General features: G+C 35.6%; 1 protein-coding gene across 2 annotated transcripts in view; it reads right to left on the reverse strand.

The window, feature by feature from the left end:
* The window catches only part of masp2 (MBL associated serine protease 2), a 43277-nt gene that overhangs the window by 20763 nt on the left and 8117 nt on the right, over positions 1-14397 (reverse strand). Inside the window, exons 1-3 of one of the 2 annotated variants that reach the window (XM_007246781.4) lie at positions 5207-5315; positions 1928-2144; positions 492-669 (exon numbers count right to left, since the gene is read on the reverse strand). In XM_007246781.4, the coding sequence (XP_007246843.3) occupies positions 492-669; positions 1928-2144; positions 5207-5262 (451 nt within the window). In that variant the 5' untranslated portion in view covers positions 5263-5315. Of the gene's footprint in view, positions 1-491; positions 670-1927; positions 2145-5206; positions 5316-14397 lie in introns of those variants that run through there. The other variant, XM_022676939.2, reaches the window with a different exon arrangement.

Consider the following 14397-nt stretch of genomic DNA (forward strand, 5'->3'; position numbering starts at 1 on the left):
CCTGAGAGCTACAGTATGCATGGCAGGGCTAAACTGAGAAAGTCTGAGTGGGCTGGCTGAATTGGTTTTCATAACGTCAAAGAAAATTATTTTATGATTGGCTGTTTTTGCAGCTTGGTTTTAAATATGGACTATATAGAGTAAGAAGTAAACGGTTTGTTTTGAAACTTTAAAAATATTTCCATATTTCAAGATTCCTTAATTCAAAAAAGTAAAGAAATTCCAGTGATTGATAATTCAAATAACCTTAAACACTTAAAAACGTCTTTTCAAATGAACTTTAAACACTTTATATTTATTTATACAATAACTTTGAATAACTTTTTCATCCACTATAAAGCTGTCATAGCAGAAATTCAAGATTTTGTGACAAAGCAATGAATTTAGAAAGACAGCGCAGTAGAAATATACTGGACTATTATAGATAGAGTTGCTGCATTTATCAACTAAACAACAGATGTAACAGAGTAAATTCATTATAATATAATCACCTTCTGAGGAATAAAAAGCCTGAAATCCTGTGAATCGTCCCTCATTAGAGTAATCGGATCTGAAGATGACAGACATGGTGTTTGTGGAGGAGTAGAGGACGGTATTCTTTGGGGAATCCTCATAATTTTTCTCTTCTTCACCACAGAACCGGACAGTGTCGTTGCCCTCTGGGAACACCTGTCACATCACCGGGAGAAAGATAAATGATTACTCGTCACACAGGAAGAAAAATCTTGTTCACACTGTATATTGGGGTGAGCTTCAGTATACAGATAACAAAAACTAAATCTGAAAATGTTTCTTTAATGGTAAAATAAACTTGATTATATGCATGCGTTTAGCTGTATCAGAGCCATGCAATTAGATTTCTCATTAAAGGGCTAATTATGACTTTCCTTTAAACCACCAGGATGATGTGTAAAGCTGGGTTATGTAATGTAGTTTGGGGACTCATTGATACAGGATATAATATCCGTGTAAAAAACAGAGGTGGGAATAACCCAGATTAAAGATTCCAAAATACACTGATTTAACACAGATTGAAAATCCTAAAATTATCATCCAGATTGAAATACATCAAATTTGGTTGAGATAACACATTTTAAAAAGGTTCCTAATTTGGCAGATTAAATCCAGGTTAAATTAGTAGAGATAATCCAAATAAAAAAAACATAAATAGTTAGAATAGTACAGATTAAACAATCCCAAAATTAGTGGAATAATTTATATTCAACAATCCCAAAATTAGTGGAGATAATCCAAAGTGAACCATCCCAAAATTGGTGGAGATAATTCAGATTTAAAGATACCAAAGGAAGTTTAAATAATCTATATTGAAAGATAGCAAGGTGAGCGGCGCTAACATAGTTTAAAAGGTGCCAAAATTGCCAGATGTAATCCAGGTTAAAAGATTCCAAAATTGTAAGGTTGTACAAAATTGTACTGATCAAAAATTTGTACAATCACAAAGTGCAGAAGACAAACCAGATTGAATAACCTCCAAATTAGTGGAGATAGCGAAGGCAAAAAGACTCCACACATTTAAATATCCCATATTTATTGGAGATAATCCACACTAAAAGATGCCAAATTATTGGAGACATCTCAGCCTGAAAGATCACCAGTTATTGGAAAAATCTAGAATTGAAGATGCCAAAATTTGTGGATATAATCCAGATTTAAGAATAGACAATTTGGTACATATACATTTAATTTTACTGCAGCTTGTCATGTGATGGTAATCCAGTTTGAATAAGGTCTTAATTATGTAATACAAAGTAGGCAGTAATCCTGGCTTACTTCTAAAAATCTAGCTGGTGATTTCTGGCACAGGGATCAAAGTAGATTGGTAATGGAGGAACCCTTGCTTGGAGTCTGGATCCAACTTATTTTCAATTATGTGTGCAGTACAGCTGGAGGCTTTCTTGGGCCTTACCTGTAAGTAGTCGTATTCGCAGTGTAGTGAGGGTTCCACGCTGAAATGGGTGAAGTAGAGCCGAAGCTTGTGCCCCACTGGACCCGTGATGTTCCACACTATATGCTGCTTATTTGGATACACATTTGGGAAATTGGGGGACGTGAAGCTACCGAATGGTTCTGTTAATTCCAGGCTCAATGCCAGTGGGAGTAGACTGAACACAGCCACAGATACACTGTAACCAGACAAACACATTTAATAAAATTACAAATAAAAGTAGTAATAAAAATGTCTAAAGAAATGTTTAAGGTTTTGATGCCTAAAGAAAGATAACCAGATGGCTTTGGAATGCCCACATTTGTATACACTGGTTAACATGCTCCTGGCAAGGCCATATGAATCGTCATGTTCAAGCGAGGCCTGAAAGTGGGCACTAAATGGACAGGATGCTCCATTTTTTAATTTTGCATGCATTTAATATTGCTTGATCTGTATCAGTATCAGGTGTGTACCAGATAAATGTCGTAGAAGACAAGTGGGCAGTGGACAGTACAGTGGGTGGGAATGATTGTTAATGGTGGTGTCTAGCAAGAACTGCCCATGCAAACAGACAAGCGACTCTTGTAGAAATCACATCCATATTCAATACAAGAGACCCCACACATATCCCACAGGGTAACACAGCATCCTTTAGCTTCCATTGAACATATACTAGAACCTGTCCCATGAGTTCTGGCACATCAGTGTGTCTAACATTCATAATTGGAGTTTCTTGGGAATGCTACTCTCCTTTTCCTTCTTCTGTGTGCAAAATAAAGAGGGGAAAATCTATCTTTAAACATACCTTCCTTTATAAAATATATAAAACTAATCAAAAACTTCCAGCTTTTGCTACCGTAAGTGCTCATCATTGCTACTAGATTTTGGTTTATGTCATTGCTTTTTTGTTCTATGCTGTGCACTCAATTGACTTAGTCTCTTATCATGACATTAAAACTGCACAAATGGGCAAATGATACCACAGTAATTGGGATGAGTACCAACAGTGATGAATCTGAAGGAAGGCTTTAAATATGCTGAAAAGGTTTGTAATGACAATAATCTCCACTTGATATTGGGGGAAACTGATCATAGATTTTAAGAATAGGGAAGGATTATATTGTACGTATGATACTAAAATTTGCACAAAATACCATGTGCCATGGAAACAATGTCATCTTTAGCGACAAATCTAGGTTTTGTCAAAGATCCATGAATTTTTAATTTGAGGATGGAGGTTCTGCCCTGACTGCTGGTGTGATAAGCTAAAAAAAAAAGCCACCACATACGACAGCTGGTCACCTCAAGTAGAGATACGAGGGACACTGACAGCTTAGTGATATTTTTTCAGCAGGACAATGCTCATCCACACAAAACAATGGTTTTCCAGGAATGTCTCTGCCAGATTTAAACCTTTTCTTTGCCTGCCTGCTTGCCAGTTTATCACTAATAAAGCATTTATGGCACCAGCTGAGACTCCAGCTTCAGCAACCTATAAGTATGCAGGAGCTACAGGCCCAGCTGCAACATCTGTGAACAAATATGTAGTAATGCAGCAGGAAGCCATAGGCATCCGGTGGGCCTCTATTACTAACTGTATCACATCTTGTATTTAGGCTATAGATGCCCAACAGGGTACTAGAGCGGTTATTCAATGCTCTGTTTTTCCTCAATAAATATATTATTTTGCTCTAATATTATAACCACTTACTGCATATTTTCTAAGAAAGTTCAAGTTTCTAAGAAATTCATGTGCTCATTTTCTCTATTATAATTCGATTTGTGGTAGTTAAATTTGTTGGGAGAATAATCACTAAGAGATAATGATTAAGATGGAAAGATTTAATAACATCCCTTGCCATCACTGTCTTCATTATCCAAAGCATTCTTTCCATTGGGAGGAAGTACAGCCAAGAACTGAATGCTTTAGAAGAAGCATAATCTCAGAGGAACTCAATTTCCAACCAGTTATTTAACTGCCTGAATAATCCTAATTATGTTTTATACCCATATATGTACTTGCTTCATAGTGGTTTTGGGATGTTAAGAGTGTTTTTATGCATATATTGTGTTAATGTCATTGCACACCAAGGACAATTCAGCCTAACAGGCTGTTATGACAATACCATTTACTGTAACTTGTCTAAAAGTGCATTCACACTTGTAGCAATACTTTACCTTTAACATTACTTCTCTATTTCTACTTTTTTTCTACTCTATTTCCAAGTCTTAGCCAAAACACAAAGTACCCATATCAGGCCTTCAGCAGAAGATGCTGGATCAACTGTATACATGTTATATTGACACCAATATCCATAACAGTTAAGACAAAATAACATCTCAGGCTCACATGCTAACTTCATGCTATTATTTATTTATTTGGTTTGCCTGCTAAAAAGCTGGTTGACCAGTTTAGCTCTTATCTAGCATAGGGTTTGCTTTATTTAGAAATTTTCAAACTGACCATGACCAAGCTGGTTGACTAAGAAAATAAACAAGCAGACCAACCAGCAGGACCACACTGGTTAAACAGATTGACCAACATCAGCAGAAAGACTGAGCTGGTTGACCAGCATGACCACACTGTTCCACGAAAAAGACCAAAGAATGACCAAAATCTCATAAAACATACAGTACACTGTTCAAAAGTTTACAAGTAGAATATATTTTGATTTGGATCAAAACCAGCTTAAACCAGCTGAAATTAACAGGAAAAATGAAATAGCGTTTTTGGAATAGAATAGCCTACTGCTAATATCCTACCAGGTTATATTGCCATTATGTAGCCTAATTTTAAATGCTAATGTCATTTACAATAAGTCAACTCTAAACTCTACAACTTTACATGTAGAATATGCTTTCATTTGGATGACCAGCTTTTTAACCACATTGACCATCAAACACCAGCTTAGACCAGCTGAAATCAACATAAATACTAAAATAGCCTTTTTGAAATAGAAAAGCCTACTGCTAATATCATACCAGGTTACAATGCCATTATGTAGCTTAATTTTAAATGCTAATGTCATTCATAATAAGTAAACTCTAAAATAATCAATTTAAAACAGAAATAGATTTTAGATGTTGTTAGCCATGTTAGCTAGCCAGACATGCTAGCTTTGCTAACCCTATCCATAAGTTCCCTTACTTTCACAACTACACAGTCATTTACAGTTTACAAGTTGACAGTAACTGAATAAAAGACACAAATTATTAATTTTTTTGCTTTCAATTAAGGCCAGCAGTTGCCTTACGTACCTTTTCATTATTTGTATCTGTCTGTTATTCCCTGAAGACAATAAACTTTTCCTCATATTCACAGTGGAGCTAAGCTGATGTCCACATAGTGTACTCTAGGTTACTGAACCACCAGTCCACTAATCAAAACTGTGTAAATACTGCTGACCAACAATCATGGACTTTCCCAGTTGGTGACACTGTCAGAGCTCCTGCGTATTCAGGACACTCCAGCAGGTAAAAGGCAGATTTGTGTTGGTGGATTCTACAGTATAAGTAGATAATCTTAGTGGTTGTTTCACTGCTTCACAACAGTAACAGAACTATTATTTAGACAGAAGAACGGTTTGGTTTTCTGTGAGAATGGTTATTGATCACAAATACCTTCTGCTCTAAAACAGGCATTTCCAGCTAGTAGTGATGAACAGCCTGTATTTATTTCTCTTCTTAGTCCCTGATTGATTTCCCCCTTTCAGGCAGTCTGAAAGATACACAAAAATACTGACAGGAGGTTTATCCTTCAGCTCAATAACAGAAACATGAGTATAATTAAAAAATAAAAGTGAGATCATCCATGATACACATGAAGCTGTGACACAATGATTTGGCCTCTGCATGCCTCCACACTAGATGTTAAATAAAACAACTGAGATGCCACTGAAGTGTAGACTTTATGGTTTAATTCAAGGGGTTGAACAAAAATATCCTATGAAACGTCAGGAATTGGAAAGCCTCCTCATTTCAGGGGCTTAAAAGTAATTCGGCACATTATGTCAAATGTTATTTTAAATGGCTATTCCCTTGTTAATCCATCATTAAATAAGCAAGAAAAGGTCTAAAGCTGATTCCAGCGGTGGCATTTTCATTTGGAAGCTATTGCTGTAAATACAATATGCATTAAAAGGAGATTACAATGGAAGTGATAGACCATCACTGGTCAGAAAAAAAGAAGAAATCTAATGCAGGCGAGCGGATACTTTTGGCAATGTAGTGTATTTTTAAACTCCCTGGTTAAATATCCAGCTCAAAAACATCTTTTGCTGATAGCTGGTTTCAAGTGGTCTAAACTGACCTTTGATAGATTAAGATGGTTAAATAGCTGGCCATTCAGGAGAAAAATAATACTGGTAAGCTATGAATTAAGCATTTATGCATCTATGCGTATCTATTTTTCCTTAAAACTTTTTTCTATGGTATAAAGGTGAACAAATATCTCCTGGTTCCTGTTTCAACCTCATAAAACTTTTCTATACTGCACACCCAGCGTGATATCCTGGTTACACCCTTGAATGGGGTTCACATATGCATATAACCTTTATCTACATCTGTAGATAAAGCACAAACACCCAGTCCAATATCCAGTTCATTTAGTATGAAGAGTAAAATCAGTGAATGGTGCCCCTGTGAGTATTCCTCTCAAGCTATTATAGCTTGTGTTAAAGACTGTAAAGAATATAATAGGTTTTAAAAACATGCTTCAACTAGAATGACGTTCTCCTCGTTTCTGATCCCTTTTGATGAAGTTGTGGCAATTACACACCTTGAAATTTAAATGCAAGACGAAAACGCTCATATCTCATTTTTCTTTCACCTAGTGAGCAGGTAAATGAGAGATCCAACCAGAGGCGCCTCTCCGGGTGGCAATCAAGCTATGGGCATGTGATGAATGGGACCAGATTGCATCATTTTAGAAACACAAGGTAAAGTTGAAAGCCTGTTGCTGTGCCATGTGGCAATTATCCTGAGTGCGGAATTAATTCTATGCTTTTGTAATGCTGGAGCCTCGTTCATTTTTTATACCTTTTGGCGTGATGTGAAACGGTTATTTTAGTCGTTATTTTATATAAAAAAAAAAAAAAAAAAAAAAGTGGAAGCTTTTAAAGCGAGATAGAGGGAGGGAGAGTGAGTGAATGCGACAAATGTTCCACAAGCAAGCTTATAATAGGGTCCTCACTTCCGATAGACTACACTGGTAATGGTTGACGTACATGGAGATTATAATAATTATCCACATAGATGACAATGGTAATTTTCAGTTGCAAATGCCCTTGCTGATTGTGAGGGTCTGCTTTAATGCGGTGACCCCTCTCGTCTCATCTGCTTAAGGGATCACAGGTTGTTGGGCCACAGCTGAAGTGATTTATAAAGTGGAGGCAATATTTTGTCCTAAGTCAGTGCTGTGCTGCCTCTTACATTAACTCCACAGGACCTGCATTAACTGTTAACCAACAGGCTGCCAGTGAAACAAGGACATAGTGGTTTGTTTTGCGACAAATATGCCATGAAGGAAACGTCAGTGAAACGTGATTCAACAACACCTGTTTGCATTTAGTATTTCAGACCATTAGGTTGTGACATAATTCTATATAATAACAAGCTTAAAAGATTTCTCTGATCTGGTTCTTATAGTTAACTCAAAATATTTGTAAATATTATTTATATAAATACAGTCACAGTTTGTTTTTTAATATTATGGACACTATGCGTACATTTGGTGATAAATAGACCAATAGTAATACTATTTAAATATCTTTATATTAACTTACACTGAAGGTTAATTGTTGTTATTTTCTTAAAAATGAATAAATCTGGTGTTATTCACTATTAGTTTATATCGTCGCTGTCCTATGAAAAACACTTATCTGCATTTTTGTAAATTTTAAGTTTACTACATAATTTGAACAGACAAACTGTCCTTTACACTGTGCCAAAATATCTTGATGAACGGACCAATAGAAACTCTTCAAAATGACCTGAAATTACAATTTTTACATTGACTTTCATTGAAAGTTTACAAGGTTTTTTTCTCTCTCCTGTAAAGTTGCTGTTTTGGAGATAAGTGTTTTTTATTGGACAGCGACGATATACTATGTATGTTATTAGAATGGCATCCAACAATACAAACACAGATTTTCTTGGTTAATAATGTGTCTAAAACCTCAAGACACTATGTACTAAATACACTGATATGCCACAAGTCATGGGACAGGTGCCATACCATGCCTGTCTTTGTTAAAGTACATAATACAAAGTATTTCAGCATGAAAGCAGGTATTTGTAACGTGTGACAGCGCCCTGAATCATCATTACTACATCTCTGCTGTTTGTAACAAACCAAACCGTGTGAAAATCGAGTAATAACTTGTAGAGATGTGATTATTATAGGTCTATTAAACACCTTCCTCAGTGTAAATAAATGCACTGGGCAATGGCTGCTCCAGGAGGCAGGCTATGCGGAGTCTATGTATTTATATGTTTATGTCATTATCAGCCCGGAGCTGAAAGCTAGCGCCATGGGATAAACAGTGGTTTATAATAAGATTCTTGTGCAGTTTTAAAAGTTATTAATGCCTCGTTTTCAGTGTCAGAGCTCTCCGGATTCTACGAAGGAGGTGTGGAGCTACTCTGAACCTGGATAACGGTGTAAAAAGTGATTTATAGGTGCAAAATATGCCCCGAAACTGCCGTTGTACAGAGTGCTGGGCAAGAAGCACAAAATTACTGGATCTCAGAAAGCTGTGGGAGAGCGGAGGTGGGCTATTCAACAAAGCTAAGTACTTTTTATCATGTTTTACTACATCCAAAAGTCAATTTTACACCGGAGTTCTCCTTTAACCCTTTGAACCCTAGGCAGTTTTGGTGTGTTTTTTTTCTTTGTTTTTGTCAGTTTCTCTTTCAGGTCTTATAACACAGTAATTATATTAGACAGACACATGCCCTGATCACTTTTACTCCAGAAGACATACGGTTGCTCAAAAATATAATCATTTAAAATGTAAAAGGAAGCAGAATTGTTATATTTTCCTGGAACTGATCATGTTTTAGTCAAAATTTCACCAAGCACCTGTTTTTTTTTTAACCTATTTTTGGATGTATAGACTTTAAATATATTCACACCTAAGATATCTTTTCAAAAATGGCTAGACTGTAAGTGTTTATGAGTTGAAAGCATAAGAATATTGATAATAGTTCATTTCATGGCTCATTACTTTGACAAAATACATGGGGAAACAGCATCAGGTGTACTTGTTTTTCTTGATAATCACACCTCTAGGATACATGTAGATACTAAAAAACTGACACTCAGAGCAGCTTATGCCTCTCAGTATTTTGAGGATCAGGACACACAAAGAAAACTATATACAAAAATGTAAACTTTTAGTCTAAATAAATAAAAATGTTTAGTGCAAAATAACTACTTAGTAAAAATGTGAAAGTAAAATAAAAACTATATAAAGTAGTGCCATACCTAGCTTTAGTTTGAGTAAAGCAGGTAGTTTCACACTTTTTCTGTGGACACTTTTGAGTCATATAAATATGTTTGAAGCACTAAAGCTAAATAATATTGGTTGGGGAGGGAGATCTAATTTTTTAGTTGTTTTTCCCAATGGGTTTCATGCAGATTTAGATGTGTAGGTTTCTTGGGATGTCATCACTATTTTTAGAAAGAGTAATTCTGCCTTTTCTAACCATATATGGATTATGTTTATGTGTGAAGGGATTCCTGAGTAATTAAGCTGAGAACACAAGGTGCGATTTTGGACGGAAAATCCGTCTGTAGGGTTCTAAGGGTTAAGTTGTAGACAGCTGACTTACATTTTTTTCAAGGTTAATATTTGTGTTGATTGAAAATAAAAAAATCTCCTCCTTTAGCTTTTTATGTTACACAGAAAAACAGACATGTCTAAAAAAAGTGTGATTATAGCTCTGTTTAGCTCAGGAGAGCTGCAGAATTACAGGACAGCCCGGATGGAGGTGACCGCTCTGTTACGACAGCTCCAGAACCTTTTATCAGTTTTGGTACAGGGATGCACTCATTATTTAAATATGTAAATCAATTGTTTTTGAAAATGTGTTTAGTCATGGTGAGAAATAATTGAAAATGCTCCGATTAGACCAGTGACATTCATCTGTCTCTCTGACTGACAGCAGCAGTGAAGAGTACACAATCTCAGTTTGTACAGTTTCTTTCCCCAAGTCTTCCCGTCATACTGACTCGGCCTGATAGCTCAAACTCATACAAACACCAGAACATTTAACAGCACATGAAGAATTAACAGCCAATAGTTATGCAAAAAAAAGCTAATGTATCAAACTGTGAATGGAAGTGAATGGCCATTAATGACCCACACTAATGAAGCCATGCTAATTGGTGGCTACTAGCTTCCATTCATCGTTAGCCAAGTTGGCCAGTGCAAGAAACAGCTGTTTCTGCTGTTTATTGAGCTCGGCTCTGTTAATAACATGGTATCACAGAGCTGTTTCTGCATGTAGCTATTGTATATGTGAAGATGGCATCTAACAAAGCCATGAATTTATAGATTTGACACAAACTGGCATTGTGAAAGAGAAAATTAATCATTAGCAAATCAATTTGGAATTAAACAAAACAATAATTTGTTTATACTGATCTGAACTGTGATCTGAAGTGTGTTCAGTAAGCTCACACACTGGCATGGAAAAAAATAAAATATTTCTTGTCATGCATTGCATATCCAGAAGGCATGGTGTAACATGATGTGAGGTGCAATTTTAGCATGATGCCAGATCATGTTCGGTCTTCATTAAAGGCACTTTGACAGAACAGAGTTTACGTTTATGAGGTCCTGCAATCAGCGGCCCTAACTTTATAAATGCACACTATGGTCCATATATTCCAACAGCTATTTGAACCCATATTTAGGGCCCTATGATTTCCACAATGCAGAAAACAAGGACAAAATCAAGAAAATTAAGAAATAAAAGTTATTCAGATATAAATACAGACACACAGAACACACAGAATTATAAAATCTAAAACACTGAATAAACACTGACATATAGGGATATCAAACTATGAGAAAATTGAAAAAAAGTATTTTATTTACTGAAATAAATGGTTACAATGGCTTTAGTTCTTCCTTTCTTGAAAGTTCTATAAAGTAACTTAATACCACAACAGTTTTAATTGAATAACCCTAAAAAAAAGACCTCAAGGCCTGCCACTATTGGGCCCTTGAGCAAAACCCGTAAGCCTCACTGCTCTGGGGAGCAGTGGCATGGCCAAGCGTTATCCAAACAGAATAATTTTGTTATGTTGTCTAGCAAAAAGAGTAAAGATATTTAAAAACAAACAAATAAATAAATACATACATAAAAAAAATGCATAATTAAACTAATGTTGAGTACAAGATTCAAAGAAACCACTTAAAAATAATATGTTTCTTCGATTTTACCATTTAGAAACCTCTGGAATATAATCAAGAGAATCACCACAAACTCTAAACCACTAAGAAGATAATTAACTGAATCATGAATGGAACACATAGACCTTATCAAACAATGTTTTAAATTTCCACTGTTTTATAAAAATATAATTGCCATCTAAAATTATATAAAATATAATTGATATGAACATATTATGTGATGTTATATGACTTTGCAGTACAGTACAGTATGCACCGCAGGTTTCAGAACAGACAGAGACATACAGTAGTTTCAAACTAGGTCACTGTACAGAGTTTAAAAAAGCTTACAGTCCTACACAGCATTTACATGTCCCTCAGTCACCTCAGTGGAATAAAAGAGTTCATTAGTGACAGCTGTTTTTAGAAGGAAATTATTGTTATTAACTACTCACAACCCCAGCCAATTAAGGTGACATTCAGTGTGTCAGATTTGAGTCACAGGTTGGCCACTTGCTTGTTAGTAGATTTGAAACAGCTTTGGAGAAACCGCTCACTGAAGAACTGTGAAGAACCCTTTAGCTGCTCTTTAAGCTGCTAATAGTACTGATTGGTGTCACTTCACGTCATCTCCACCTTCAGAACAGTGAAGAGTAAATCAGCTAAAATCAAGGTAATGGAAAATTATGTAAATAATGTAAAAACTGAATGACTATCAGCTCTGTTAAGCTTAAGCTAGCCTTTTTTATGTAACAAAGAGTTAGAAAGTGTTGGATTATTAGAGACCAACACATTTTGAAAATACATATACATATACGTATGTGTTTAAGTAAAATTAACATTAACATAAACTAGGGAAAATATTTCTCCCAAATTGCAAATAAAAATATTGTCATTTAGAGCATTTATTTTCAGAAAATGAGAAATGCTGAAATAACAAAAAAAGGTCCAGAGCTTTCAGACCTCAAATAATGCAAAGAAAATAAGTTCATATTCACAAAGTTTTAAGAGTTCAGAAATTAATATTTGGTGAAATAACCCTGGTTTTTAATCACAGTTTTCATGCATCTTGGCATGTTCTCCTCCACCAGTCTTACACACTGCTTTTGAATAACTTTATGCCACTCCTGGTGCAAAATTTCAAGCAGTTCAGCTTGGTCTGATGGTTTGTGATCATCCATCTTCCTCTTCATTATATTCCAGAGGTTTTTAACTTGGTAAAATCGAAGCAACTCATCATTTTAACTTGTCACAATTTTTTTCCAGAGCTGTATATCTATATTTTTATCCACTTATCATCAAAGAAATAATTGCACCCAGAAGGAAGTGTCAGATTGCAATGATTTTCAGAGAGAACCAACATGAAAAAGCAAGGTACATAAGGACATGAATGAGCAAGTTTGGTGGGTGGTAGAACTTGACTGACTCTAACCTGATAAAACACCTACAGGATGAATTGGAGACTGTGAGTCAGGCATTCTTGACCAATCAGTGTCATGCTTCCCAAATGCACTTTTTTCAAATAAACACTATACTAAACCTTCTAAAAATAATTTAAGCTGTTATAGGTGCAAAGGGTGGGCCGACATCACATTAAACTCTGATTTAAAATGGGATGTCACTCAAGTTCATATGTGCGCAAAAGCTAATACTTTTGGCAATATATATATCAAGGGTCGGCAATTAAGTTTGATATTTTCCAAGCCATTACTTGGTGGGCCACAAAAAATATTCTGTTTTGAAAAATCAAGGGTAATGGGATAGAGTGCTAGACTAGTAGCACACTGCCAGGGAAAAAAACGCCCTTATAAGGAGATAGAAAGCCCAAGAACGGGCAGAAAAACAAGAACAGGTGGAAACTAAATCCACGCTACATAGAAAAAGGGGAGGCATGTAAACAAAAGCTCTCCAAAAAAGCATTGTTATTATTTTTTTTTATTAATTATTGTCATTATAATTTTAACAACTTTACGGGCCAGATATTTCGTGCTGGCCTATTGCTGACCCCTGATATATAGTATATATTGAGCTACACATACATAAGTAGTATAGCTTATTCCATTCAGCTTTAAATATTCATGTAGTTCCTGCAGATTTCGCATTAGATGTGTAGTGTTAATGGCGCCAAGACCAAAGGTGTATTTATTGGTCACTTCCGACAAAAGTTTGACAGTCTGGCATGACTGCCTACAAAGTTTCATTCCATTCAATGGACAAATATTTTATTATACTTTAAGTCATTTTAAACTATTACCAGATACCAGAATAACACTGCCACTTGTGAATGCAGGTATGGAGTCAGTATGTCAGTATATGGTGGAATACTGGCCTCTGGCATCAGTGTTCTGCTAAAGAGCTGCTAATCAAGAAAATGGGGCTAACAGTGTAATTTCTTTACCACTCTCTCCAACACAACAGAGGCATGCTTTTCAAGCTCAGCCACCCACACCGGCTAAAAATAAAAGCTGCTATCAACTGCAAAAACACAGAACAACAGTGAAAGCAAACTTCAAAGCAATTCTTTGTTACTTACTTTCTAAATCTTGTAATTGTTGAGAAAAGACTAGTTGTTAGGCCTGAATAATGGGAAATTTTTCATCGTATTTGTTTTATGTAGCACATACTGTACATTTCAAATGTACTGTTCAGTCCATAGTCCATACATAGACTGTATGAAAACTTAACTATATAAACAGGCTGTTTTAATTCTTGTTGATCTGCCCATATTTCTGTGGACACTTCTCCTATTGCTGACACAGATGTGCAAATGCCTACAAACAGCTTACCTAGTCTTAACAGTTGTTGATTTGGCCCATTTCTAATGACACCAGTCACTCAATTCCACATGCCCATGCTATAACACTGCCTCCACCATGTTTGACAGATAAGGAAATTCTTCTGATTGTGAAAGTATTTCCTTTACATTCCTTTTCAACTTAATCCTGTTTTTTATTGCCCAATGAATTTTGTTCCACAGCCTAGGCAGATAAGTGTTTTCTAATAGTGTAATATTGCAGTTTGTTGCAATCTGTTACCAGTGGTTTACAA

The sequence above is a fragment of the Astyanax mexicanus genome, chromosome 13 (assembly GCF_023375975.1).
Source record: "Astyanax mexicanus isolate ESR-SI-001 chromosome 13, AstMex3_surface, whole genome shotgun sequence".
Taxonomy (NCBI): Eukaryota; Metazoa; Chordata; class Actinopteri; order Characiformes; family Acestrorhamphidae; genus Astyanax; species Astyanax mexicanus.